The sequence below is a fragment of the Cetorhinus maximus genome, unplaced genomic scaffold (assembly GCF_964194155.1).
Source record: "Cetorhinus maximus unplaced genomic scaffold, sCetMax3.hap1.1 HAP1_SCAFFOLD_1801, whole genome shotgun sequence".
Lineage (NCBI taxonomy): Eukaryota > Metazoa > Chordata > Chondrichthyes > Lamniformes > Cetorhinidae > Cetorhinus > Cetorhinus maximus.
Window position 1 is genome coordinate 1 of NW_027597741.1, and position 27,287 is coordinate 27,287.

Below are 27,287 nucleotides of genomic sequence, written 5' to 3' on the forward strand. Positions count from 1 at the left end.
TCCCCACCCCACCATCCCGAGCTGCTCAGCTCCCTCAGGGAGGACGTGAGTGAGACACCGGGCGACTGCGAGGGCACTAGCTAGAGAAAGGAGGGGGAGGGCGAGTCTATCTGGGGGTGGGGGGGGGTCAGGCTCTAACGCAATGCCTTCTGCAGTCGATCAGCCAACACCTGCACAAGGAGCTCTCTCAGCTTGAAGAGGCCCATGGCCTCCAATGGGGAAACTGCTGATCAGGAGGCGGAGAATGGGACAGGAACCAGTGCATTCTCTCCCGCTCCGTCTCTCTCCCTCTCTCTTCCCCACTCCCTCTCTCTCTCTCTCTCCCTCTCCCCCCCTACTCCCTCTCTCTCTCTCTCCGTCTCCCCCCCACTCCCTCTCTCTCTCTCTCCCTCTCCCCCCCCCACTCCCTCTCTCCCTCTCTCTTCCCCCTGCCTCTCGCAGTGAGAGAGCTGTGTTGTGTATTGTTCTTCTGAGAGTCCTCTGGGACCCGTTGGAGCGAGAGCGAGAGAGAGAGTGTGTGATGGGTTTAAGGATGTTAAGGTATAATGATGCAGCCTCAGTAAAGCTGTGTATAAAAATATCACTCTGGAGTCTATTTCTGGAAGTTGCAAGAATTAGCAACACTCCCAGCACCAACATACAGACTAACTCCAGCATCTCTCCCTCAACATCTCATCATCTTCACACAGCAACATTTCACCCTCTCACCCAGAGGCTTCAACCTGCACAAACCTGCACTGACTCACTGACTCCAGCCCCTCAACCCTCCCTATCTCTGTAACCTCCTCCAGCCCCTCAACCCTCCCTATCTCTGTAACCTCCTCCAGCCCCTACAACCCTCCCTATCTCTGTAACCTCCTCCAGCCCCTACAACCCTCCCTATCTCTGTAACCTCCTCCAGCCCCTACACCCCTCCCTATCTCTGTAACCTCCTCCAGCCCCCTCAACCCTATCTCTGTAACCTCCTCCAGCCCCTACAACCCTCCCTATCTCTGTAACCTCCTCCAGCCCCCTCAACCCTATCTCTGTAACCTCCTCCAGCCCCTACACCCCTCCCTATCTCTGTAACCTCCTCCAGCCCCTACACCCCTCCCTATCTCTGTAACCTCCTCCAGTCCCTACACCCCTCCCTATCTCTGTAACCTCCTCCAGCCCCTACAACCCTCCCTATCCCTCTAACCTCCTCCAGCCCCTACACCCCTCCCTATCTCTGTAACCTCCTCCAGCCCCTACAACCCTCCCTATCTCTGTAACCTCCTCCAGCCCCTACAACCCTCCCTATCTCTGTAACCTCCTCCAGCCCCTACAACCCTCCCTATCTCTGTAACCTCCTCCAGCCCCTACACCCCTCCCTATCTCTGTAACCTCCTACAGCCCCTACAACCCTCCCTATCTCTGTAACCTCCTCCAGCCCCTACAACCCTCCCTATCTCTGTAACCTCCTCCAGCCCCTACACCCCTCCCTATCTCTGTAACCTCCTACAGCCCCTACAACCCTCCCTATCTCTGTAACCTCCTCCAGCCCCTACAACCCTCCCTATCCCTCTAACCTCCTCCAGCCCCTACACCCCTCCCTATCTCGGTAACCTCCTTCAGCCCCTACAACCCTCCCCATCTCGGTAACCTCCTCCAGCCCCTACAACCCCCCATCTCTGTAACCTCCTCCAGCCCCTACAACCCTATCTCTGTAACCTCCTCCAGCCCTTACAACCCTCCCTATCTCTGTAACCTCCTCCAGCCCCTACAACCCTCCCTATCTCTGTAACCTCCTCCAGCCCCTACACCCCTCCCTATCTCTGTAACCTCCTCCAGTCCCTACAACCCTCCCTATCTCTGTAACCCCCTCCAGCCCCTACACCCCTCCCTAACTCTGTAACCTCCTCCAGCCCCTACAACCCTCCCTATCTCTGTAACATCCTCCAGCCCCTACAACCCTCCCTATCTCTGTAACCTCCTCCAACCCCTACACCCCTCCCTATCTCTGTAACCTCCTCCAGCCCCTACAACCCTCCCTATCTCTGTAACCTCCTCCAACCCCTACACCCCTCCCTATCTCTGTAACCTCCTTCAGCCCCTACAACCCTCCCTATCTCTGTAACCTCCCCCAGCCCCTACACCCCTCCCTATCTCTGTAACCTCCTCCAGCCCCTACAGCCCTCCCTATCTCTGTAACCTCCTCCAGCCCCTACACCCCTCCCTATCTCTGTAACCTCCTCCAGCCCCTATAGCCATCCCTATCTCTGTAGCCTCCTGTGCGGGGGAGGGGGCGAGAGTGGGGGAGGGGCTGAGAGTGGGGGAGGGGAGAGGGGACGAGAGTGGGTTAGGGGGCGGGAGGGGAGGGGGCAGGAGTGGGGGAGGGGGCGGGAGGGGAGTTGGGGTGGAGGGGAGGGGGCGAGAGCTGATATTTATCCCTTAACCAACATCACTAAAGAACAGATGACCTGGGTCATTATTACGTCGCTGTTTGCGGGATCTTGCTGTGCGCAAATCGGCCACTGAGATTTGGACATTACAACAGGGAGCGGATGGACATCAATCCTCCCTGTCCGGCCGGGTCTCAGGCGTCCGGGACGGTCCGAGGTGATAAAGGGGCTGGGGAAATGTCAGCCTGTCTATTCTCTCTCTTCTCTCTCTAACCCTGCGTTGAAATGGATAATGTTACCAAGGTTATCAACAATTGTCCTCAGTGTCCTCCACCTGTTGCACTGCGCTGAGCTCAGGGAGGGGGAAGGTTGCTGCCTGTATTCAGTGTCCGATCGGAGGTGCTCAGATTGTTGTGGGGCCCAGCGTTGTTTCGGGAGCTGAGTCCTCGCCTCTGCATCCCCCCCCCGATCTGACCTCGCTGCTTACTGGGGTACATTAAAACAAGTCTGCAGGACTTCCAGTGGTCAGCAAAGGCCCCAGGCGAGGGATCCTACAACCCGAGAGAGGGGGGCCAGGGAACAGGGTGCAGGGAGCTGAGCTGCACACTCACGAGAGCCAACGAAGCAACAGGCAGAATACGCGTGCGCGCACACACACACTCCTCACAGACACTCGTACACACACACACGCTCACACGCCCCGATTGCCCCTTGAGAAGGTGGGGGGTGAGCCGCCTTCTTGAGCCGCTGCAGTCCCCGTGTGGTGTTAGGGAGAGGGGGTGGGGGCTTTCCCCAGGAGTTTTGACCCAGCGACAGGGAAGAGACGGCGATATATTTCCGCGTTCTTTTGAGGAAGCAACGAGCGAGACGGTCAAGGGGAACCTGTTGATGTGGTGTCCCCAGGGTCTCCGAAAGGTGCTAACGTACACAGGATATGAGCTCACGGTGCAGGAGGTAACAAACTCACCTGGATATCGGATTGGTTAGCTGACAGGAAGCAGAGAGCAGGGATAAATGGGTCTTTTTTTGGATCGGCAGGCGCTAAGTGATGGGAGTGTCACAGGGATCAGCGCTGGGGCTTTAACTATTTACAAGCTACATCAATGGCTTGGATGAAGGAACCCAAGCTAAGCTAAATTGGCGGACGACACCAAGATGGGGTGGCAGAGTAAGTTGCGGAGAGGAGAGGAGGGGTCTGCAAAGGGATAGAGGAAGGTTAAGCGAGTGGGCACGGGTTTGGCTGGTGGAGCAGAATGGGGGAGAATGTGAACCTGTCCACTTGGGCAGGGAGAATAGAAAAGCGGCGTGTTATTGAAATGGGGAGAGGCTGCGGGACTCCGAGGTGCAGAGGGACCTGGGTGTCCCGGTGCATGAATCTCGAAAGGTTAGTACGCAGATGCAGCGGGTGATGAGGAAGGCAAGTGGCACGCACGTTGGTGGTTATTGCGAGGGGGATGGGGTATGGAAAAGTGGGGAAGTTTTGCGGCAGCTGCACAGGGTCTGGGTGAGACTACATTTGAAAGCAGACTCGCATCGGAAGCCGTTCGGAGAAGGTTGATTCCTGGGACGAAGGGGGTTTGTCTGATGAGGAAAGGTTGAGCAGGTTGGGCCTCTACCCATTGGAGTTGAGAAGAATGAGAGGTGATCTTATTGAAACATATCAGATTCTGAGGGGAGGGGGTTTGACAGGGTGGATGCTGAGGGGATGTTTCCCTCCACTCGTGGAGGGGAATCTAGAACGAGGGAGGGGGGACAGTTTCAGAATGAGGGGTCTCCCATTGAAGACGGAGATGAGGAGGAATTTCTTCTCTCAGAGGGTGGTCAGTCTGTGGAATTCTCTCCCCCCGCCAGAGAGCAGTGGGGGCCGGGTCACTGAATATATTCAAGGCCGAGTGAGACAGGTTTCTGATCGACGAGGGGAGTCGAGGGTTATGAGGGGGGAGGGGCAGGAGAGTGGAGTTGAGGCCATCCAGTCAGGAATGGCGATGATGATGTGGCTGGGACAGAGCAAGAAAAGGAATGAAATGTAAACGGTGAAAACCAGCCCAACTTCCTAATCCAGTAACTGCGGAGCACATGGGAGGGGGAGGGGGAGGGGGTTGGGGGGCAGGAAAATGGGACTGGCCCATAGGCGTGATGCTTCCCACAGTCAACCAGTCGTCTGTAACTGGTTCTCGCAAGTAATGCTCGGGGAGCAGAGCGCTGCTGGCAAACTGTACCAGAGCAAGAGCTCGTGGCCCCGGGAGGGGAGGAGGGGAGGGGAGGGGAGGAGGGGAGGGGAGGAGGGGAGGGGAGGGGATAGGCAGGAGAGTTACAGAGGGGTAATTTTACACAGCTCCCAGCTGGATGAGAAGTGGGTATTTCGCAGTGTCCTAGTTACCAGCTCCACAAACCAGGACGGAGACGGATTCTGCACTTGTCTATCCGCCAGGGTGAAGGGACTTCTGATGTCCTGACAGGAGAGTGTGTTATTAGGGAGAAATGATCGACTGTGGGGCTATTTAAAGCTCTCAGCTGTCAAAGTACACATTTCCTAACTAGAGCAACTAAACACACAGGCAGACAGACACCCGCGCGCGCGCACACACACACACACACACAGGGGCGTGCACACGTGCTGACTGTGCGCGCTTTCTCCCCCCTCTCGCGCTCTCTCCCACTCTCTCCCACTCGCGCTCTCTCTCTCCCACTCGCGCTCTCACTCTCTCCCATTCGCGCTCTCACTCTCTCCCATTCGCGCTCTCTCTCTCTCCCACTCGCGCGCTCTCTCTCTCCCACTCGCGCGCTCTCTCTCTCTCTCCCACTCGCGCGCTCTCTCTCTCTCCCACTCGCGCGCTCTCTCTCTCCCACTCGCGCGCTCTCTCTCTCCCACTCGCGCGCTCTCTCTCTCCCACTCGCGCGCTCTCTCTCTCCCACTCGCGCGCTCTCTCTCTCCCACTCGCGCGCTCTCTCTTTCTCACTCGCGCGCTCTCTCTCTCTCTCACTCGCACGCTCTCTCTCCCACTCGCGCGCTCTCTCTCCCACTCGCGCGCTCTCTCTCTCCCACTCGCGCGCTCTCTCTCTCCCACTCGCGCGCTCTCTCTCTCCCACTCGCGCGCTCTCTCTTTCTCACTCGCGCGCTCTCTCTTTCTCACTCGCGCGCTCTCTCTCTCCCGCGCGCGCTCTCTCTCTCTCCCGCGCGCGCGCTCTCTCTCTCTCACTCGCGCGCTCTCTCTCTCTCTCACTCGCGCGCTCTCTCTCTCTCTCACTCGCGCGCTCTCTCTCTCTCTCACTCGCGCGCTCTCTCTCTCTCTCACTCGCGCGCTCTCTCTCTCTCTCACTCGCGCGCTCTCTCTCTCTCTCACTCGCGCGCTCTCTCTCTCTCTCACTCGCGCGCTCTCTCTCTCTCTCACTCGCGCGCTCTCTCTCTCTCTCACTCGCGCGCTCTCTCTCTCCCACTCGCGTGCTCTCTCTCTCCCACTCGCGCGCTCTCTCTCCCACTCGCGCTCTCTCTCTCCCACTCGTGCTCTCTCTCTCCCACTCGCGCTCTCTCTCTCCCACTCGCGCGCTCTCCCTCTCCCACTCGCGCGCTCTCTCTCTCCCACTCGCGCGCTCTCTCTCTCTCCCACTCGCGCTCTCTCCCACTCGCGCTCTCTCTCTCCCACTCGCGCGCGCTCTCTCTCCCACTCGCGCGCTCTCTCTCTCCCACTCGTGCTCTCTCTCTCCCACTCGCGCTCTCTCTCTCCCACTCGCGCGCTCTCCCTCTCCCACTCGCGCGCTCTCTCTCTCCCACTCGCGTGCTCTCTCTCTCTCCCACTCGCGCTCTCTCCCACTCGCGCTCTCTCTCCCACTCGCGCGCTCTCTCTCTCCCACTCGCGCGCTCTCTCTCTCCCACTCGCGCGCTCTCTCTCTCCCACTCGCGCGCTCTCTCTCTCCCACTCGCGCGCTCTCTCTCTCCCACTCGCGCGCTCTCTCTTTCTCACTCGCGCGCTCTCTCTTTCTCACTCGCGCGCTCTCTCTCTCCCGCGCGCGCGCTCTCTCTCTCTCACTCGCGCGCTCTCTCTCTCTCTCACTCGCGCGCTCTCTCTCTCTCTCACTCGCGCGCTCTCTCTCTCTCTCACTCGCGCGCTCTCTCTCTCTCTCACTCGCGCGCTCTCTCTCTCTCTCACTCGCGCGCTCTCTCTCTCCCACTCGCGTGCTCTCTCTCTCCCACTCGCGCGCTCTCTCTCCCACTCGCGCTCTCTCTCTCCCACTCGTGCTCTCTCTCTCCCACTCGCGCTCTCTCTCTCCCACTCGCGCGCTCTCCCTCTCCCACTCGCGCGCTCTCTCTCTCCCACTCGCGTGCTCTCTCTCTCTCCCACTCGCGCTCTCTCCCACTCGCGCTCTCTCTCTCCCACTCGCGCGCGCTCTCTCTCTCACTCGCGCGCTCTCTCTCTCTCACTCGCGCGCTCTCTCTCTCCCACTCGCGCGCTCTCTTTCTCACTCGCGCGCTCTCTCTCTCTCCCACTCGCGCTCTCTCTCTCTCCCACTCGCGCTCTCTCTCTCTCCCACTCGCGCTCTCTCTGTCCCACTCGCGCGCTCTCTCTCTCTCCCCTCACGCGCTCTCTCTCTCTCCCCTCACGCGCTCTCTCTCTCTCCCGCGCACACTCTCTCCCCTCGCGCGCTCTCTCTCCCCGCGCGCGCTCTCTCTCTCCCCTCGCGCGCTCTCTCTCCCCTCGCGCGCTCTCTCTCCCCTCGCGCGCTCTCTCTCCCCTCGCGCGCTCTCTCTCTCCCCTCGCGCGCTCTCTCTCTCCCCTCGCGCGCTCTCTCTCTCCCCTCGCGCGCTCTCTCTCTCCCCTCGCGCGCTCTCTCTCTCCCCTCGCGCGCTCTCTCTCTCCCCTCGCGCGCTCTCTCTCTCCCCTCGCGCGCTCTCTCTCTCCCCTCGCGCGCTCTCTCTCTCCCCTCGCGCGCTCTCTCTCTCCCCTCGCGCGCTCTCTCTCTCCCCTCGCGCGCTCTCTCTCTCCCCTCGCGCGCTCTCTCTCCCCTCGCGCGCTCTCTCTCTCCCCTCGCGCTCTCTCTCTCCCCTCGCGCTCTCTCTCTCCCCTCGCGCGCTCTCTCTCCCCTCGCGCGCTCTCTCTCTCCCCTCGCGCGCTCTCTCTCCCCTCGCGCGCTCTCTCTCTCCCCTCGCGCGCGCTCTCTCTCTCCCCCCTCGCGCTCTCTCTCTCCCCCCTCGCGCTCTCTCTCTCTCCTGCGCGCGCTCTCTCTCCCCCTCGCGTGCACGCGCTCTCTCCCCCTCTCGTTCGCTCTCTCACACACACATGCACATGCTCTTACAGACTCTCGCACGTGCGTGTGCTCTCTCTCACACATACACATGCTCTCTTGTATGCACACACTCTCTCCTGCACACACATGCTCTCTCACACACACTCTCGCGCTCACACTCTGGCGTATACATGCGCGCTCTCTCACGCACACGCTCCCACCCACACGCACGCAATGGCCTCCTCCTGTTCCTGTGTAACAGACTCTAAAGGGGCTGAATGGCCTCCTCCTCTTTGCACGCTCTCCCTCACACGCACTCCTTCGCATGCTCTCCCTCGCACGTGCACGCTCTCCCTCGCACACTCTCCCTCGCACGCTCTCCCTCGCACGTGCACGCACGCTCTCCCTCGCACGTGCACGCACGCTCCCCCTCGCACGTGCACGCACGCTCCCCCTCGCACGTGCACGCACGCTCCCCCTCGCACGTGCACGCACGCTCCCCCTCGCACGTGCACGCACGCTCCCCCTCGCACGTGCACGCACGCTCCCCCTCGCACGTGCACGCACGCTCCCCCTCGCACGTGCACGCACGCTCCCCCTCGCACGTGCACGCACGCTCCCCCTCGCACGTGCACGCACGCTCCCCCTCGCACGTGCACGCACGCTCCCCCTCTCACGTGCACGCACGCTCCCCCTCTCACGTGCACGCACGCTCCCCCTCGCACGTGCACGCTCTCCCTCACGCGCCCACACGTTCTCCCTCACACGCGCCCACACGTTCTCCCTCACACGCGCCCACACGCTCTCCCTCACACGCGCCCACACGCTCTCCCTCACACGCGCACACGCTCTCCCTCACACGCGCACACGCTCTCCCTCACACGCGCACACGCTCTCCCTCACACGCGCACACGCTCTCCCTCACACACGCACACCCTCTCCCTCACACACGCACACCCTCTCCCTCACACACGCACACGCACTCCCTCACACACGGTCTCCCTCTCCCTCACACACGCTCTCCCTCTCCCTCACACACGCTCTCCCTCTCCCTCACACACGCTCTCCCTCTCCCTCACACACGCTCTCCCTCTCCCTCACACACGCTCTCCCTCTCCCTCACACACGCTCTCCCTCTCCCTCACACACGCTCTCCCTCTCCCTCACACACGCTCTCCCTCTCCCTCACACACGCTCTCCTCTCCCTCACACACGCTCTCCCTCTCCCTCACACACGCTCTCCCTCTCCCTCACACACGCTCTCCCTCTCCCTCACACACGCTCTCCCTCTCCCTCACACACGCTCTCCCTCTCCCTCACACACGCTCTCCCTCTCCCTCACACACGCTCTCCCTCTCCCTCACACACGCTCTCCCTCTCCCTCACACACGCTCTCCCTCTCCCTCACACACGCTCTCCCTCTCCCTCACACACGCTCTCCCTCTCCCTCACACACGCTCTCCCTCTCCCTCACACACGCTCTCCCTCTCCCTCACACACGCTCTCCCTCTCCCTCACACACGCTCTCCCTCTCCCTCACACACGCTCTCCCTCTCCCTCACACACGCTCTCCCTCTCCCTCACACACGCTCTCCCTCTCCCTCACACACGCTCTCCCTCTCCCTCACACACGCTCTCCCTCTCCCTCACACACGCTCTCCCTCTCCCTCACACACGCTCTCCCTCTCCCTCACACACGCTCTCCCTCTCCCTCACACACGCTCTCCCTCTCCCTCACACACGCTCTCCCTCTCCCTCACACACGCTCTCCCTCTCCCTCACACACGCTCTCCCTCTCCCTCACACACGCTCTCCCTCTCCCTCACACACGCTCTCCCTCTCCCTCACACACGCTCTCCCTCTCCCTCACACACGCTCTCCCTCTCCCTCACACACGCTCTCCCTCTCCCTCACACACGCTCTCCCTCTCCCTCACACACGCTCTCCCTCTCCCTCACACACGCTCACGCTCTCCCTCACACACGCTCTCCCTCACACACGCTCTCCCTCACACACGCTCTCCCTCACACACGCTCTCCCTCACACACGCTCTCCCTCACACACGCTCTCCCTCACACACGCTCTCCCTCACACACGCTCTCCCTCACACACGCTCTCCCTCACACACGCTCTCCCTCACACACGCTCTCCCTCACACACGCTCTCCCTCACACACGCTCTCCCTCACACACGCTCTCCCTCACACACGCTCTCCCTCACACACGCTCTCCCTCACACACGCTCTCCCTCACACACGCACACGCTCTCCCTCACACACGCTCTCCCTCTCCCTCAAACACGCACACGCACTCCCTCACACACGCTCTCCCTCACACACGCTCTCCCTCTCCCTCACACACGCTCTCCCTCACACACGCACACGCTCTCCCTCTCCCTCACACACGCTCTCCCTCACACACGCACACGCTCTCCCTCACACGCACCATCCTAGCACCCCAGGCACCAGTGGTGAAAAAGCAACCTGTGGAGTGTCAGCCGAGCCATCAGTGTAAATAAAGCGAGACTTACCCACGATCAGGCAGGTAGTGAACGAAAATCGAGCCCATCACAATCGCCAGGGAGACCCCAAAGAAAAATGCCAGCCTCATGTTCCAGACGTCGACTACGGGGTCTGAGCTGAAGCCATGATATTCAGGATTCTGCACGAGAGGGAGAGAGAGTGAGAGAGACAGAGAGAGAGTGAACGACAACACTTGTCTGAATCTATTTAGCAGTGGAACAGAGGGGCCGCTCATTTCTAATCCCCCCACTCCGGAGACCCGAACCCCTTCCTAGAGGTGGCAGAATACAACATGTTACACAAAGCCCTGGTTGGACTGAGCCTGGAGTCACCTGGGGAGCAGTTCTGGGCACCGCACGTGTCCCCAGAATCATCCCGGGACTCCAAGGGTTAAATCGCGAGGAGAGATTTAACACCAACGAGAGAGTCGTATTCCCTGGAATTTAGAAGATTCGGGGGGTTGTTAAGGAATGTGGGGCAAAGGCAGGTGTGAGGAGATAGGTCACAGATCAGCCGTGATCTGAATGCGTGGGAGAACAGGCTTGAGGGGCGGAATGGCCTCCTCCTGTCCCTGTGTGACAGGCTCCAGAGGGGGACTGAATGGCCTCCTCCTGTTCCTGTGTGACAGGCTCCAGAGGGGGACTGAATGGCCTCCTTCTGTTCCTGAGTAACAGGCTCGAGAGGGGCTGAATGGCCTCCTCCTGTTCCTGTGTAACAGGCTCGAGAGGGGCTGAATGTCCTCCTCCTGTTCCTGAGTAACAGGCTGGAGAGGGGCTGAATGGCCTCCTCCTGTTCCTGTGTAACAGGCTCAAGAGGGGCTGAATGGCCTCCTCCTGTTCCTGTGTAACAGGCTCGAGGAGGGGGCTGAATGGCCTCCTCCTGTTCCTGTGTAACAGGCTGGAGAGGGGCTGAATGGCCTTCTCCTGTTCCGATGTTTCTTAAGGGTTTCACTGGTTCGGCATTCAGCGGGTTAAGACTCCTCTGCCCGACTCCCGAATTGGTGCCGAGCTGAATTTATCCACAGAGGGTCCGCGGGGAGGCCGATTTGGATCAGGCAAGTGCAGAGCTTCCCCTGGTGGTTCCGTGCCCCACTTTACCTCTTCCCTCAGCGTCGGGAGCGCAGGGAACGTGAGCTAATCCGGAGAAAGTCACATTCAGCTCATCGAACCCAACACCCACGTCAGAAGAAGATGGAGAGCGTGGACACGTTAACCCAGCGATTTACAAACCTGCTTTTTGCTTTTACACATTAAGCCTGGGCACTGTCGTATTTATTGAGGGTGGGCCAGCAAAATTGGGATGGGATATTCAGCCACAGAAGGCTTCGCAATTCAGTGCCCACTTGCTGACATTCGACCCTGTGGAGCGCGGCCAGAAGCCCCGGTCGCCAGCAGGTAAGACAGTGGAGGGCGTCGGCGTTCGGGCCTAAGGCACGAAGCCGTCGCTCGCCGAATACCCCCACCGCGATTCGGCGGTGCTGGGCGGGGGAGTTGCGAATACCCACGAGCGCTGATGCCTTCCGATCTTCAGCGCCGTGCGTGTTGGGGATCACCGCCAGCTGATTAGCTACAGTAGGCGTCGCCAGATCGGATATTTAACACCACGGGGTTGGGGGGGGGCGTCAACAGTCCCAATCAGGTGATCGACTATGGGGGGCATTGCCAGTCCGCATCAGGTGGTCAATTGAGGGGGGGTGGGGGCGGTGGGCATTGAAAGTCCAATCGGTGATCGACTTGTGGTGGGTGGGAAATCACCAGTCCCCCCCATCAGGTGGTCAACTGCGGGGGGCATCACCAGTCCCCATCAGGTGATCGACAGAGGGGGGGTTGGTGGGTGACCTGCGGAGATGCGGCTATTCCTCAGGGTGGGGCATCACCAAAATCCCCAATCGCGCTCAGATGTTCGACTGGGGAGGGCGTCGCCTCCTGCTGGGTATTCGGCAGGGTGAGGAATCGCAGCCAGGCTCTCGGGGAGGGTGGGGGGGGTTGCGGGGGCTGGTTTAACTCGACCCCCTCACCTTGTCGTACAGGTTGACCTCCGGCTGCTGGGCGTCCCCGTAGCCGACCGGGTGGTCGTGGGGGGGCCCGGCCATGGCCGAGGCCGGGGCCGATCCCGGGGCCGGGCCGGTGTTGCTGAGGGCCCGGCAGGAGGCCGAGACCGGGGCCGGGAGCCGGGCGAGGCCGGGACGGCAGCAGCGCCTCAGGACGACACGAACCAGCGCCGCCATCTTGCGCCGCCGGGGGGGGGGCTGGGAATCCTTCTCCTTCCCCTTTAACCGGCCCCGCCCCTTTTCCTCTGACAGACAGCCTCTCCCACCAATCGGACACGGTCCTCCCGCCCGCCCGCCAATCACCACCCGGCGAGGGGGCGGGACACGTCTCCCCCCACGTGGGCGGCGTGCCCTTAAAGGCGCAGGTCCCCAACACCCAATTCTCCCTTTGCCGACAAAAAAAAACCCCATATGGGCTGCTTAAAGTTATATCCAAAGTCCTTCAGTCCAGTTTTCCGCCCTCCGCCCCCAAAACTCTTTCAGGCCCTCTTTTTGGGGTTGGCAAGCTGTAACTCCTGGGGTGCCACAGGGATCGGCGCTGGAGCCTCAAGCATTTATCATTCATGTCAATTGTTGCTGCGCAGGAGGAGGCCATTCAGCCCATCGTGGTCAGCACTTGGCTCCCCCGAATGAGCAACTTCCCCCAGCGCCATTCGCCCCCCCCGTAACCCTGCACATTCCAGTCACCCTGGAAGAAGAGATCAAACGTACGGTTGCTAAGTTGACCAAGAAAGTGAGGCGTGAAGCTGGGGTGGAGGGCGGGGGTAAGGAGTCTGCAAAGGGACAGGGACCGGTTACGGTGAGCGGGCATCAATGTGGTGGACGGAGTGTAATGTGGGAGCTCGTTCCCTCTGGTGGAACGGAGAGAAAAGCAGCGCGTTATTAAAATGGAGAGAGATGGGGGAACTCGGGTTTGTACGGAGGGATCTGGGCGTCGGAGTGCATGACTCACAAAAAGTTAGCTGGTGTACAGCAAGTGATGAGGAACGTTGGCGTTTATGGTAAAGCGGAATGGAATATAAAAGTAGGGAAGATCTGCTACTCGCTTAGTGCTGGTGTGACCACATCTGGAGGACTGTGCGAGGTTTCGGTGTCCTTATTTAAGAAAGCGCTAGAAGCAGATTAGAGGCGGTCCACTGGACTGATTCCTGGGCTGAGGAGTTTATCCAGTGAGGAAAGGCTGAGCAGGTTGGGACTGTGCGTATATTCAATAAACGTGGACCCTCAGATGGATGGACACCAGAAAAACAGCACGAATACACAGTACACTCTCTACGATCTGACTCTTTATTATTACTAAGTGCTTTCATTAAAAAAATTCAATTTTTATCTCAGACATTTCTCCTCGATGCCCTGAAGGCCAGCGTTTCCCGCTGACTCGTCACACATGTTCCGGTAGTATCCGATTCTTCGTTCCTGTCCTGTTCAAAACAATCATAGACACAGGGTAAAACTCCCTCTACACCGTCCCCATCAAACACTCCCAGGACAGGTACAGCACGGGGTTAGATACAGAGTAAAGCTCCCTCTACACCGTCCCCATCAAACACTCCCAGGACAGGTACAGCACGGGGTTAGATACAGAGTAAAGCTCCCTCTACACTGTCCCCATCAAACACTCCCAGGACAGGTACAGCATGGGGTTAGATACAGAGTAAAGCTCCCTCTACACTGTCCCCGTCAAACACTCCCAGGACAGGTACAGCACGGGGTTAGATACAGAGTAAAGCTCCCTCTACGCTGTCCCCATCAAACACTCCCAGGACAGATACAGCACAGGGTTAGATACAGAGTAAAGCTCCCTCTACACTGTCCCCATCAAACACTCCCAGGACAGGTACAGCACGGGGTTAGATACAGAGTAAAGCTCCCTCTACACTGTCCCCGTCAAACACTCCCAGGGGCAGGTACAGCACAGGGTTAGATACAGAGTAAAGCTTCCTCTACACTGTCCCCCATCAAACACTCCCAGGACAGGTACAGCACGGGGTTAGATACAGAGTAAAGCTCCCTCTACACTGTCCCCATCAAACACTCCCAGGGGCAGGTACAGCACGGGGTTAGATACAGAGTAAAGCTCCCTCTACACTGTCCCCATCAAACACTCCCAGGACAGGTACAGCACGGGGTTAGATACAGAGTAAAGCTCCCTCTACACTGTCCCCATCAAACACTCCCAGGACAGGTTCAGCACGGGGTTAGATACAGAGTAAAGCTCCCTCTACACATTCCCCATCAAACACTCCCAGGACAGGTACAGCCCGGGGTTAGATACAGAGTAAAGCTCCCTCTACACCATCCCCATCAAACACTCCCAGGGCAGGTACAACATGGGGTTAGATACAGAGTAAATCTGTGTCTATATTATCGTATTTGAGTTACACCTGGTATTCTATATGAGGGGAGTGATTGTGTACAGTGGGAGTGAATGGGAAGGGGTTTGGGTCCATTGGGATTGTGTACAGTAGGAGTGAACGGGAAGGGGTTTGGGTCCATTGGGATTGTGTACAGTGGGAGTGAATGGGAAGGGGTTTGGGTCCATTGGGATTGTGTACAGTGGGAGTGAACGGGAAGGGGTTTGGGTCCATTGGGATTGTGTACAGTGGGAGTGAATGGGAAGGGGTTTGAGTCCATTGGGATTGTGTACAGTGGGAGTGAATGGGAAGGGGTTTGGGTCCATTGGGATTGTGTACAGTGGGAGTGAATGGGAAGGGGTTTGGGTCCATTGGGATTGTGTACAGTGGGAGTGAACGGGAAGGGGTTTGGGTCCATTGGGATTGTGCACAGTGGGAGTGAAAGGGAAGGGGTTTGGGTCCATTCGGATTGTGTACAGTGTGAGTGAATGGGAAGGAGTTTGGGTCCATTGGGATTGTGTACAGTGGGAGTGAATGGTAAGGGGTTTGGGTCCATTGGGATTGTGTACAGTGGGAGTGAACGGGAAGGGGTTTGGGTCCATTGGGATTGTGTACAGTGGGAGTGAACGGGAAGGGGTTTGGGTCCATTGGGATTGTGTACAGTGGGAGTGAACGGGAAGGGGATTGGGATTGTGTACAGTGGGAGTGAGCGGGAAGGGATTTGGGATTGGGATTGTGTACAGTGGGAGTGAATGGGAAGGGGTTTGGGTCCATTGGGATTGTGGACAGTGGGAGTGAACGGGAAGGGGTTTAGGGCCATTGGGATTGTGCACAGTGGGAGTGAAGGGGAAGGGGTTTGGGTCCATTGGGATTGTGTACAGTGGGAGTGAATGGGAAGGGGTTTGGGTCCATTGGGATTGTGTACAGTGGGAGTGAGCGGGAAGGGGTTTGGGTCCATTGGGATTGTGTACAGTGGGAGTGAACGGGAAGGGGTTTGGGTCCATTGGGATTGTGTACAGTGGGAGTGAACGGGAAGGGGATTGGGATTGTGTACAGTGGGAGTGAGCGGGAAGGGATTTGGGATTGGGATTGTGTACAGTGGGAGTGAATGGGAAGGGGTTTGGGTCCATTGGGATTGTGGACAGTGGGAGTGAACGGGAAGGGGTTTAGGGCCATTGGGATTGTGCACAGTGGGAGTGAAGGGGAAGGGGTTTGGGTCCATTGGGATTGTGTACAGTGGGAGTGAATGGGAAGGGGTTTGGGTCCATTGGGATTGTGTACAGTGGGAGTGAGCGGGAAGGGGTTTGGGTCCATTGGGATTGTGTACAGTGGGAGTGAACGGGAAGGGGTTTGGGTCCATTGGGATTGTGTACAGTGGGAGTGAACGGGAAGGGGATTGGGATTGTGTACAGTGGGAGTGAGCGGGAAGGGATTTGGGATTGGGATTGTGTACAGTGGGAGTGAATGGGAAGGGGTTTGGGTCCATTGGGATTGTGTACGGTGGGAGTGAACGGGAAGGGGTTTGGGTCCATTGGGATTGTGGACAGTGGGAGTGAACGGGAAGGGGTTTAGGGCCATTGGGATTGTGTACAGTGGGAGTGAGCGGGAAGGGATTTGGGATTGGGATTGTGGACAGTGGGAGTGAACAGGATGTAGTGTTTCCGATGCTCGGAGCCCTCTCTGGGGTCTGCGCCTCTGGTACTCACAGGAAGCAGGACCCGATCCCAATCGCCATGGCAAACAGGACCACAAAGAAATGCAGGATCAGCCACAGTATGGCTGTCTGTGAGGAAGCAGAGAGGATGGTCTGTTTCCCTGCAGTCAAAACAATATCAGGAGATAGAGAAACACTGCAGTTAGACGGAGTGAAGCTGTGACATGGTCAGTGCGATCCCGCTGCTGCATCCCCTCACTCAGCGGCACCAGGAGCTCCGGGCTGATGTTACTGGACCAGTTATCCAGAGATACAGGTTCCAATGACACCAGGGCCGCTGGGGGAGTTTGCACCAAGCTGAATGATCTATCGAGTCTTATTGACAATCACCCTGATCGCGTGTCGTACAAACCCATCTGGTTCACACTTTAGGGAGGGAAATCTGCCGTCTTTACCCGGTCTGGCCTACACATGACTCCAGACCCCCACAGCAGTGTTTTAACTGCAGTCTGAAGTGATTTGGTTGCGCTCTTAATGACAATCAGGGATGGAGATCTCCCAGCAAAGCTCTCATCCCGTGATAGAATTAGAACGGAGAGAGAGGGGGGGAGAGGGGGCGGAGAGGGAGAGAAAGAGAGAGAGAGAGGGAGGGCGGAGAGAGGGAGAAAGAGCGGGAGAGAGGGAGGGCGGAGAGAGGGAGGGAGGGCAGAGAGAGAGAGAGAGAGAGAGAGGGAGGGAGGGTGGAGAGAGGGAGAAAGAGCAGGAGGGCGGAGAAAGAGAAAGAGAGGGAGGGCGGAGAAAGTGAGAGAGAGGGAGGGCGGAGTGAGGGAGAAAGAGAGGGAGGGTGGAGAAAGAGAGAGAGGGAGGGCGGAGAGAGGGAGGGAGGGAGGGTGGAGAGAGAGAGAGGGGGGAGGGCAGAGAGAGAGAGAGAGAGAGGGAGGGCGGAGAGAGAGAGGGAGGGCGGAGAGAGAGAGGAAGGACAGAGAGAGTGAGGGAGCAAGCAAAAGAAGGTGGAGAGAGAGAAAGAGGGCGGAGAGAGAGAGTGTGCAGAGGGACAGAGAGAGAGAGGGTGGAGAGAGCGGTAGAGAGAGAGGGCGGAGAGAGAGAAAGAGGGCGGAGAGGGAGAAAGAGAGAGCGGAGAAAGAGAGAGAGACAGGAGGGAGAGAGACAGGAGAGAGAGAGATGAAGAGGGAGACACAGAGAGAGAGATGGTGAAAGAGAGAGAGGGTGGAGAGAGAGAGGCAGGGAGAGAGAAAGTGAGAGAGAGGTGGAGAGGTTTAGGGAGGGAATTCCAGAGCTCAGGGCCCCAGGCAGCTGAAGGCGATGGTGGAGTGATGGAGAGGATGTTGGCGGTGGATGGGAAGGGTCTTACAGTCCAGTCCACTTGTCCCTATCCTGAACGGTAGCAGGCGGGGGGTGCTGGTGTGTGGCCTGGATGGCTATGGGGCTCCAAGAGGCGCTGGTCACTAGGTGGTGCCACAGCCCTGGGCCACCCGACCTTCAGCGCAGTACGCCTGGACAGGAGGGCTAATCGACTCTGGGCTGCATCGCCAGCTGGGCGATCAGGGGCTGGGGATGGGGCTGGTGGCTAAGATGGTGGCACGATGTTTGACTGCCTGGGGCATTGCTGACTGACGAGATATTTGACTGCCTGGGGCATCACAGGGAAGCTGGATCTCCGCGGCAATTGGTGGGGGTTGGGGGATCCCTCCCCTACCCTGGCCGCTTCCAAAACCCACACCCACCCCCTCCTCCTCCCATCACACACTCACACACACACATCTCTCTCACTCACCTCACTCACTCACATCACTCACACTCACATACACCACACTCACTCACATTCTCTCCACACTCACACATTCACACTCTTTCTCACACCACTCACTCACACTCACACATCACACTCACACTCTCACTCACTCACGCACTCACACACTCATACTCACTCACACTCTCTCTCACACTCACACACTCACACTCTTTCCACACACTCTCACTCTCCCTCTCTCCCACACACACACTCACTCACACACTCTCTCACACTCTTACACACACACACACTCACACTCTCTCTCACACTCACACACACTCACTCACACTCTCTCTCACACTCTTTCTCACACACACACACACTCACACTCTCTCTCACACTCACACACACTCTCTCACACTCTCTCTCTCACACACACTCACACTCTCTCTCACTCACACACTCACTCACACTCTCTCCCACACACACACTCACTCACACTCTCTCTCACACTCTCTCTCACACTCACACACACTCACTCACACTCTCTCTCACACTCACACACACTCACTCATACTCTCTCTCACACTCACACACACTCACTCACATCTCTCTCTCACACACACACACTCACTCACACTCTCACACACTCACAGACACTCACTCACACTCTCTCTCACACTCACACACACACTCACACTCTCTCTCACACTCACACACACTCACTCACACTCTCTCTCTCACACACACACAGACACACAGACACACTCTCTCACACTCACACACACACACTCACACACACAGATACACCTACCCTTGATTAAGAAGACGGGAGAGGAGACCTCGTCTCCCTTGCTGCCCGAGATCCCGGCCTTGCAGACGTACTCTCCGGGGTCCTCCTGCTTGACCAGGCGGAAGTGCAGTTCACTGGAGGGGCCCCGGGAGCTCATGGTGAGCCTGTCGCGGTAGCTGGGGTGGACCCGGCTGGCTGTGTCCGTGCCTTGGTCAATCTGGGCCAGGGTCACGTTCGGGGAGCGCAGTGAGGCCCAGCCCAGGCGGTAGCGGGTCTCAGGGCCGGCGTGGAGTGCCACCACCCGGCAGCTCAGGGTGGCGGGACCCCCCAGGCGGGCAATGACCCTCCCCGAGGTGTTGAGGGCCAGGATTTCAGGCTGGGGCGGCGGCTGTGTCTGGGTGGGGGCCACCATGGAAGGCTTGACATCAGGAACCACATCTGGAGAGAGAGAGAGAGAGAGAGAGAGACACTTTAATTTTACAGCACAGGCCATTCGGCCCCTCTGCTCCGTGCTGGAGTTTCTGCCCCACACCAGCCTCCTCCCCACCCCCCTCTTCATCTCCCCCTTACCCCCATATCCTTCTACCTCTCAATCCCTGTTTATCCAGCTCCCCCCTTGAAGACATCGATGTGACTCACCCCCAGCGCTCCAAACCCTAAACTATCCCACTGCAGATTCATTTGGCTGATTCCGGTAAAGAAGGGCTGGCGCTATGAGGGGAGATTGAGTCCGATACTGAATACGACGGGGGAGGTGATGGCAAAGTGGTATGGTCGCTGGGCCTTTAACCAGAGGCCCAGGGTAAGGATCTGGGGACCTGGGTTCGAATCCCACACAACATCGACTCCGGACCCCATGAGGTCTCAGGGCATCAGGTCAAACACGGGCAAGGAAACCTCCTGCTGGTTACCCTGTACCGCCCTCCCTCAGCTGGTGAATCAGTGCTCCTCCATGTTGAACACCACTTGGAGGAAGCACTGAGGGTGGCAAGGGTGCAGAATGTACTCTGGGTGGGGGACTTCAATGTCCATCACCAAGAGTGGCTCGGTAGCACCACTACTGACTGAGCTGGCCGAGTCCTAAAGGACATTAGCTGCTAGACTGGGTCTGCGGCAGGTGGTGAGGGAACCAACAAGAGGGAAAAACATACTTGACCTCATCCTCACCAACCTGCCTGCCACAGATGCATCTGTCCATGACGGTATCGGTAGGACTGACCATCGCACAGTCATTGTGGAGACCAAGTCCCGTCTTCACATTGAGGATACCCTCCATCGTGTTGTGTGGCATTACCACCCTGCTAAATGGGATAGATTTCCAACAGATAAAGCAACTCGAGACTGGGCATCCATGAGGCGCTGTGGGCCATCAGCAGCAGCGGAATTGTACTCGAACATAATCTGTAACCTCATGGCCCAGCATATCCCCCACTCTACCATTACCACCAAGCCAGGGGATCAACCCTGGTTCAATGAAGAGAGCAGGAGGGCATGCCAGGAGCAGCACCAGGCAAACCTAAAAATGAGGTGTCAACCTGGTGAAGCTATAAACACAGGACTACTTGTGTGCCAAACAGCATAAGCAGCAAGTGATAGACAGAGCTAAGCAATCCCACAACCAACAGATCAGATCTAAGCTCTGCAGTCCTGCCACATCCAGTTGTGAATGGTGGTGGACAATTAAACAACTCACTGGAGGAGGAGGCTCCACAAATATCCCCATCCTCAATGATGGAGGAGCCCAGCACATTAGTGCAAAAGATAAGGCTGAAACATTTGCTACAATCTTCAGCCAGGAGTGTCGATGGATGATCCATCTCAGCCTCCTCCGGAGGTCCCCAGCATCACAGATGCCAGTCTTCAGCCAATTCAATTCACTCCACGTGATATCAAGAAATGGCTGAAGGCACTGGATACTGCAAAGGCTATGGGCCCTGACAATATTCCAGCAATAGTACTGAAGACTTGTGCTCCAGAACTTGCCGCGCCCCTAGCCAAGCTGTTCCAGTACAGCTACAACACTGGCATCTACCCGGCTATGTGGAAAATTGCCCAGGTATGTCCTGTACACAAAAAGCAGGACAAATCCAACCCGGCCAATTACCGCCCCACCAGTCTACTCTCGATCATCTGTAAAGTAATGGAAGGGGTCATCAACAGTGCTATCAAGCAGCACTTACTTAGCAATAACCTGCTCACTGATGCCCAGTTTGGGTTCCGCCAGGGCCACTCAGCTCCTGACCTCATCACAGCCTTGGTTCAAACATTGGACAAAAGAGCTGAACTCCCGAGGTGAGGTGAGAGTGACTGCCCTTGACATCAAGGCAGCATTTGACCGAGTGTGGCATCAAGGAGCCCCAGCAAAACTGGAGTCAATGGGAATCAGGGGGAAAACTCTCCGCTGGTTGGAGTCATACCGAGCACAAAGGAAGATGGTTGTGGTTGTTGGAGGTCAGTCATCTCAGCTCCAGGACATCACTGCAGGAGTTCCTCAGGGTAGTGTCCTCGGCCCAACCATCTTCAGCTGCTTCATCAATGACCTTCCTTCCATCATAAGGTCAGAAGTGGGGATGTTTACTGATGATTGCACAATGTTCAGCACCATTCGCGGCTCCTCAGATACTGAAGCAGTCCATATCCAAATGCAGCAAGACCTAGACAATATCCAGGCTTGGGCTGACAAGTGGCAAGTAACATTCACACCACACAAGTGCCAGGCAATGGCCATCTCCAACAAGAGAGAATCCAACCATCGCCCCTTGACATTCAGTGGCATTACCATCACTGAATCCTCCACTATCAATGCCCTTGGGGTTACCATTGACCAGAAACTGAACTGGACCAGCCATATAAATACTGTGGCTACAAGAGCAGGTCAGAGGATGGGAATCCTGCGGAGAGTAACTCACCTCCTGACTCCCCAAAGCCTGTCCCCCATCTACAAGGCACAAGTCAGGAGTGTGATGGAATACTCTCCACTTGCCTGGATGAGTGCAGCTCCCACAACACTCAAGAAGCTCGACACCGTCCAGGACAAAGCAGCCCCGCTTGATGGGCACCCCATCCACAAACATTCATTCCCTCCACCACCGACGCACAGGGGCAGCAGTGTGTGTACCATCTACCAGATGCACTGCAGCAACTCGCCAAGGCTCCTTCGACAGCGCCGCCCAGAACCCACGACCTCTACCGTCTAGAAGGACAAGGGCAGCAGACGCATGGGAAACACCACCACCTGCAAGTTCCCCCTCCGAGCCACTCACCATCCTGATGTGGAAATATATCGGCCGTTCCTTCACTGTCGCTGGGTCAAAATCCTGGAACTCCCTCCCTAACAGCGCTGTGGGTGTACCTACACCACACGGGGACTGCAGCGGCTCAAGAAGGCGGCTCACCCCCCACCTTCTCAAGGGGCAATTAGGGATGGGCAATAAACGCTGGGCCCAGCCAGCGACACCCACAACCCGTGAACGAATTTTTAAAAATAAGATCATTAGATCATAAGAGGCAGGAGTAGGTCATTCGGCCCCTCGAGCCTGCTATCCATTTCAATACGATCGTGGCTGATCTGATTGTTCCTCAACTCCACTTTCCTCCCCCTCCCCCTCATAACCCTCGACTCCCCTCGTCGATCAGAAATCTGTCTCACTCGGCCTTGAATATATTCAGTGACCCGGCCTCCACTGCTCTCTGGGGGGGGAGAGAATTCCACAGACTGACCACCCTCTGAGAGAAGAAATTCCTCCTCATCTCCGTCTTCAATGGGAGACCCCTCATTCTGAAACTGTGCCCCCTCCCCTCGTTCTAGATTCTCCCATGAGGGGGGGAAGCAACCTCTCAGCATCCACCCTGTCAAACCCTCCCACCACCTCAGGATCTTTCCATGTTTCAATTACATCGCTCCTCCGACAGTGCGGCACTCCCTCAGCACTGACCCTCCGACAGTGCGGCACTCCCTCGGCACTGACCCTCCGACAGTGCGGCGCTCCTTCAGCACTGACCTTCCGACAGTGCGGCACTCCCTCAGCACTGACCCTCCGACAGTGCGGCGCTCCCTCAGCACTGACCCTCCCACAGTGCGGCGCTCCTTCAGCACTGACCTTCCGACAGTGCGGCTCTCCCTCAGCACTGACCCTCCCACAGTGCGGCGCTCCCTCAGCACTGACCCTCCGACAGTGCGGCACTCCCTCAGCACTGACCCTCCGACAGTGCGGCGCTCCCTCAGCACTGACCCTCCGACAGTGCGTCGCTCCCTCAGCGCTGACCCTCCGACAGCGCGGCGCTCCCTCAGCGCTGACCCTCCGACAGCGCGGCGCTCCCTCAGCTCTGACCCTCCGACAGTGCGGCGCTCCCTCAGCACTGACCCTCCGACAGCGCGGCGCTCCCTCAGCACTGACCCTCCGACAGTGCGGCGCTCCCTCAGCACTGACCCTCCGACAGTGCGGCGCTCCCTCAGCACTGACCCTCCGACAGTGCGGCGCTCCCTCAGTGCTGACCCTCCGACAGTGCGGCGCTCCCTCAGCGCTGACCCTCCGACAGTGCGGCGCTCCATCACTACTGACCCTCCGACAGTGCGGCGCTCCCTCAGCACTGACCCTCCGACAGTGCGGCGCTCCCTCAGCGCTGACCCTCCGACAGCGCGGCGCTCCCTCAGCGCTGACCCTCCGACAGCGCGGCGCTCCCTCAGCGCTGACCCTCCGACAGCGCGGCGCTCCCTCATCCTGCCCTCACTAATCCTATGTTCCGCTCTCTTACCTTCGTCCAATGTGACTGAGGCGATTACCGATCCTTCCGGGTGCCCGGACACCCAGGCCTTGCAGATGTACTCTCCGTAATCCTGCTTCTCGACGTGGCTGAAGCTGAGCTGGGTATCTGTGTCCAGTGAACTGACGGTCAGCCGCTCCCTGTATCGAGGGTCCAGGTAGCTGGCCCCTTCCTGCTCCTGGTCAAGGCGTGCCAGGGTCCTGTTTCCCTCCCTGACCGACTGCCACTCCACAGTGTACTTGGTGCCCGGGGTCTCGTGCGAGGCCTGGATATGACAGTCGAGCTGGGCAGGAGCCCCCAGCCGCCCTCTGACCTGGCCCGAGGTGTTGAGGGACATGATCTGGGGCACCAGGGACCCATTGGTGCTTCCTGAGCCCAGGAAGTCCATCTCCAGCCGTGCATCTGGGGGTAAAATCGACACGTTTGTGCTACACACACACACACACACACACCCCGCCTCAATCGGAAAAATCCCACAGCGTCTCCAACTCTGTGACATCTCCCACTGCATCAAATCTCCATCCACCCCTTCCACGATCTGTCCATCCGCCACCCCCTCTCTCTCCATCTTTCACTATCTATCCCTCCTCCATCTGTTCACCCCTCTCTCTCTCTCTCCAATTGTCTCACTGTCCATGCATCCAGTCCAATATCTCTCCATCCCTCTCACGATCTCACAATCCTTCCCTCTCTCTCTCTCTATGCCACTCACTATCTCTCCATCCCCTCTTACTAACCGTGTAGCCCTCCATCTCTCCCTCTCAATCTCTCTCTCTCCATCTTACTACCTCTCGATCCCTCCTATCTCTCCATTGCTCCCTCTATCTTTCCATCGCCTCTTACTAACTCTCAGCCCTCTATCTCCCTTTTTTCTCTCTATCACTCTCACTCTCTTTCTATCTTTCCCTCCATTGCTCCATCACTCCTTCTCTCCCCATCTCTCTCCCCTGATGTCTCTCTCACTCCATCTCTCCACCCCTCCCTCCATCCCTCTCTTCCCATTCATCTCTCTCCCACTCTCCCCATCCCCCTCTCTCCCCATCCCCCTCTCTCCATCTCTCCATTCCTCCCTCTCCCTTCTTCTCTCTCTCCATCAGTCTCTCTCCATTCCTCCCTCTCTCCCTCTACCTTCTCTATCCCTCCCTTCCTCTTTCCATCCTTCACTCCCTCTCTCCATCCTTCCCTCACTCTCTCTCTCTCCGTCCCTCTCTCTCTCCATCCCTCTCTCTCCCCTTCCCTCGCTTTCTCCATCCCTCCTTCTCTCCCCAGCCCTCTCTCCCCATCCATCTCTCTCCATCTCTCCCTCCATCCATTTCTCCATCCCTCCCCCTCTCTCTATCCCTCCCTCCCTCTCTCCCCATTTGTGTGTGTCTCTCTCTCTCTCCCCTCACTCTCTCTCCCTGACCCTCTCTCTCCATCTCTCCCTCTCTCTTTATCCCTTTCTCCATCTCTCTATCCCCGACTCCATTCCTCCCTCTCCCCATCCCCCCTCTCTTCATTCTTCTTTCTCTCAACCCTCCCTCCCTCTCTCGGCATCCCTCACTTCATCCCTCCATCCCATCTCCTCATCCGTCTCTCTCTCTCCATCCCTCCCTTTCTCCATCCCTCCCTCTCTCCCTCTCTCTCCATCCCTCTGTCTCTCACTACATCTCTCTCTCCCTCCCTCTCTCTCCATCACTTCCTCTCTCTCTCTATCCCTCCCTCCATCTCTCCACCCCTCTCCCACTATCCCTCCCTCTCTCTCTCCCTCTCCCCCTTCTCTCCATCCCTCCCTCGCTCTCCCTCTCCCCCTCTCTCCCTCCTCTCTCTCCATCCCTCCCTCTCTCTCCATCCCTCCCTCTCTCTCCATCCCTCCCTTGCTTTCCCTCTCCCCCTCGCTCTCCCTCTTCTCTCTCCATCCCTCCCTCTCTCTCTAGCCCTCTCTCTCTATCCATCCCTCCCTCGCTCTCCCTCTTCTCTCTCCATCCCTCGCTCTCCCTCTTCTCTCTCCATCCCTCGCTCTCTCTCTATCCATCCCTCCCTCGCTCTCCCTCTCCCCCTCGCTCTCCCTCTTCTCTCTCCATCCCTCCCCCTCTCTCTAGTCCTCTCTCTCTCTCCATCCCTCCCTCTCTCTCTAGTCCTCTCTCTCTCTCCATCCCTCCCTCTCTCTCTAGTCCTCTCTCTCTCTCCATCCCTCCTTCTCTCTCTAGTCCTCTCTCTCTCTCCATCCCTCCCTCGCTCTCACTCTCTCCCTCACTCTCCCTCTTCTCTCTCCATCCCTCCCTTGCTCTCCCTCTCCCCCTCGCTCTCCCTCTTCTCTCTCCATCCCTCCCTCTCTCTCTAGCCCTCTCTCTCTCTCCATCCCTCCCTCGCTCTCCCTCTCCCCCTCGCTCTCCCTCTTCTCTCTCCATCCCTCCCTCTCTCTCTAGCCCCCTCTCTCCATCCGTCCCTCCCTTGCTCTCCCTCTCCCCCTCGCTCTCCCTCTTCTCTCTCCATCCCTCCCTCTCTCTCTAGCCCTCTCTCTCTCTCCATCCCTCCCTTGCTCTCCCTCTCCCCCTCGCTCTCCCTCTTCTCTCTCCATCCCTCCCTCTCCCTCTAGCCCTCTCTCTCTCTCCATCCCTCCCTTGCTCTCCCTCTCCCCTCACTCTCCCTCTTCTCTCTCCATCCCTCCCTCTCTCTCTCTAGCCCTCCGTCTCTCTCCACCCTCCCTCTCCCCCAGCCCCGTACCCGGTTTTCCCTGGGGGTGGTGGTGGAGCCAGACACACTTACCCTCGGCCAGCACCGACAGCGAAGAGAACGACTCTCCCTCCTGGCCCACGATCTGCCCCTTGCAGATGTACTCGCCAAAGTCCTGCTCCTGGATGTTGGTGAAGTGGAGGTGGTTCTCTGGGCCGTGGGAGAGCAGGGTGAGACGGCCCTGGTAGCTGGGGTGGATGATGGGGGCCGCATCGCGGCTCTGGTCGATCTGGGCCACAACCAGGTCGGCGAAACGGCCCGTCTCCCAGTGCACCTTGTACTTGGTGTCGGGGGAGTCGTCCACCAACATGATTCGACAGTATAGCGTGGCTGACCCTCCCAGTCTGGCCAGCACGAACCCCGACGCGTTGAGGAAGAGAATCTCCGGGTGGAACGAGGAGTTGGTGCCCTCGGCCGTAATCAGGATGTCGAAGACCTGCACAAAATCTGCGGAGGGGTAGAGCAGAGGTCCATGAATATCAACGGGAGCAAAGATGGGAGAGAAAGACTGGCGTTCCTTCAAACTCCCACCCCTCAGGACGTCCAAAGCGCCTCACAGCCAAGGAAGGAGCTTTTCCTGAAGCGTGCCCCCCTCCCCTCCAACTGTTGTCACGTAGGAGACGCCGGGTTGCGCACAGCAAGATCCCACCATCAGCAAGGCCATGACGATCCGGGTGAACCTAGTTCGAGCGATGTTGGTCGGAGGATAAATATTGGCCCCCCCCCAACGACATCTGGGAGAATGTCGTCCCTCTGCTCTTCCTCCACCACTGGCCGCGGGATCGGACCATGCGCGCGGCCGCGCTGGAGACCGAGGGAGTGGTGGGTTGGGTTCACGAGGGTAAGTTCGGCTAAGTCCTTTTCAGGGTTTAACTATAGGTTAAGAGTCGAGGTCTGACACGGCGCTAACCCTCAAGTAAGTTGGGGTAGCTTGTGAAACAGGGAACTGCCTGGAGTGGCAGTTATCCGTCAATCACCTGAAAGCGGTTGGTTCAAGTGGCGTTAATCACTGCAGCCTGAAGCCAAACTAGCTAGTGACTGATCAGAGGGTCTATAAAAGAGACAGGCTTTTCAAACCGCATGGTCAGTAAGGGGCA

General features: G+C 58.2%; 2 protein-coding genes across 2 annotated transcripts; both read right to left on the reverse strand.

Moving 5' to 3' along the window:
- Positions 1 to 10,115: 10,115 nt before the first annotated feature.
- Positions 10,116 to 12,342, reverse strand: LOC144676662 (uncharacterized; the record flags this gene model as incomplete). Its single annotated transcript, XM_078537030.1, has 2 exons — positions 12,125 to 12,342; positions 10,116 to 10,246 (listed from the first exon to the last, which is right to left on the reverse strand). Coding segments are annotated over exons 1-2 (341 nt in total), but the record flags the coding sequence as incomplete, so codon positions are not given.
- Positions 12,343 to 13,430: 1,088 nt separating this feature from the next.
- On the reverse strand, positions 13,431 to 27,170 carry LOC144676661 (uncharacterized). The gene is made up of 5 exons (XM_078537029.1): positions 26,224 to 27,170; positions 23,467 to 23,877; positions 18,733 to 19,149; positions 16,218 to 16,326; positions 13,431 to 13,578 (listed from the first exon to the last, which is right to left on the reverse strand). Exons 1-5 carry the CDS (start codon positions 26,498 to 26,500, stop codon positions 13,539 to 13,541), a joined length of 1,254 nt encoding a protein of 417 aa, XP_078393155.1. The 5' UTR covers positions 26,501 to 27,170; the 3' UTR covers positions 13,431 to 13,538.
- Positions 27,171 to 27,287: the final 117 nt, after the last annotated feature.

What these genes read in the sequence shown, in the direction of transcription:
- LOC144676661 (XM_078537029.1), bottom strand. Translation starts at nt 26,500, where the DNA reads ATGTTGGTGGACGACTCCCCCGACACCAAGTACAAGGTGCACTGGGAG. An exon ending in CTCAGTCACATTGGACGAAG is followed by an intron (nt 19,150 to 23,466) that starts GTAAGAGAGCGG and finishes CTCTCTCTCCAG; the next exon opens with ATGTGGTTCCTGATGTCAAG. An exon ending in GGGATCGGGTCCTGCTTCCT is followed by an intron (nt 13,579 to 16,217) that starts GTGAGTACCAGA and finishes TGTTTTGAACAG; the next exon opens with GACAGGAACGAAGAATCGGA.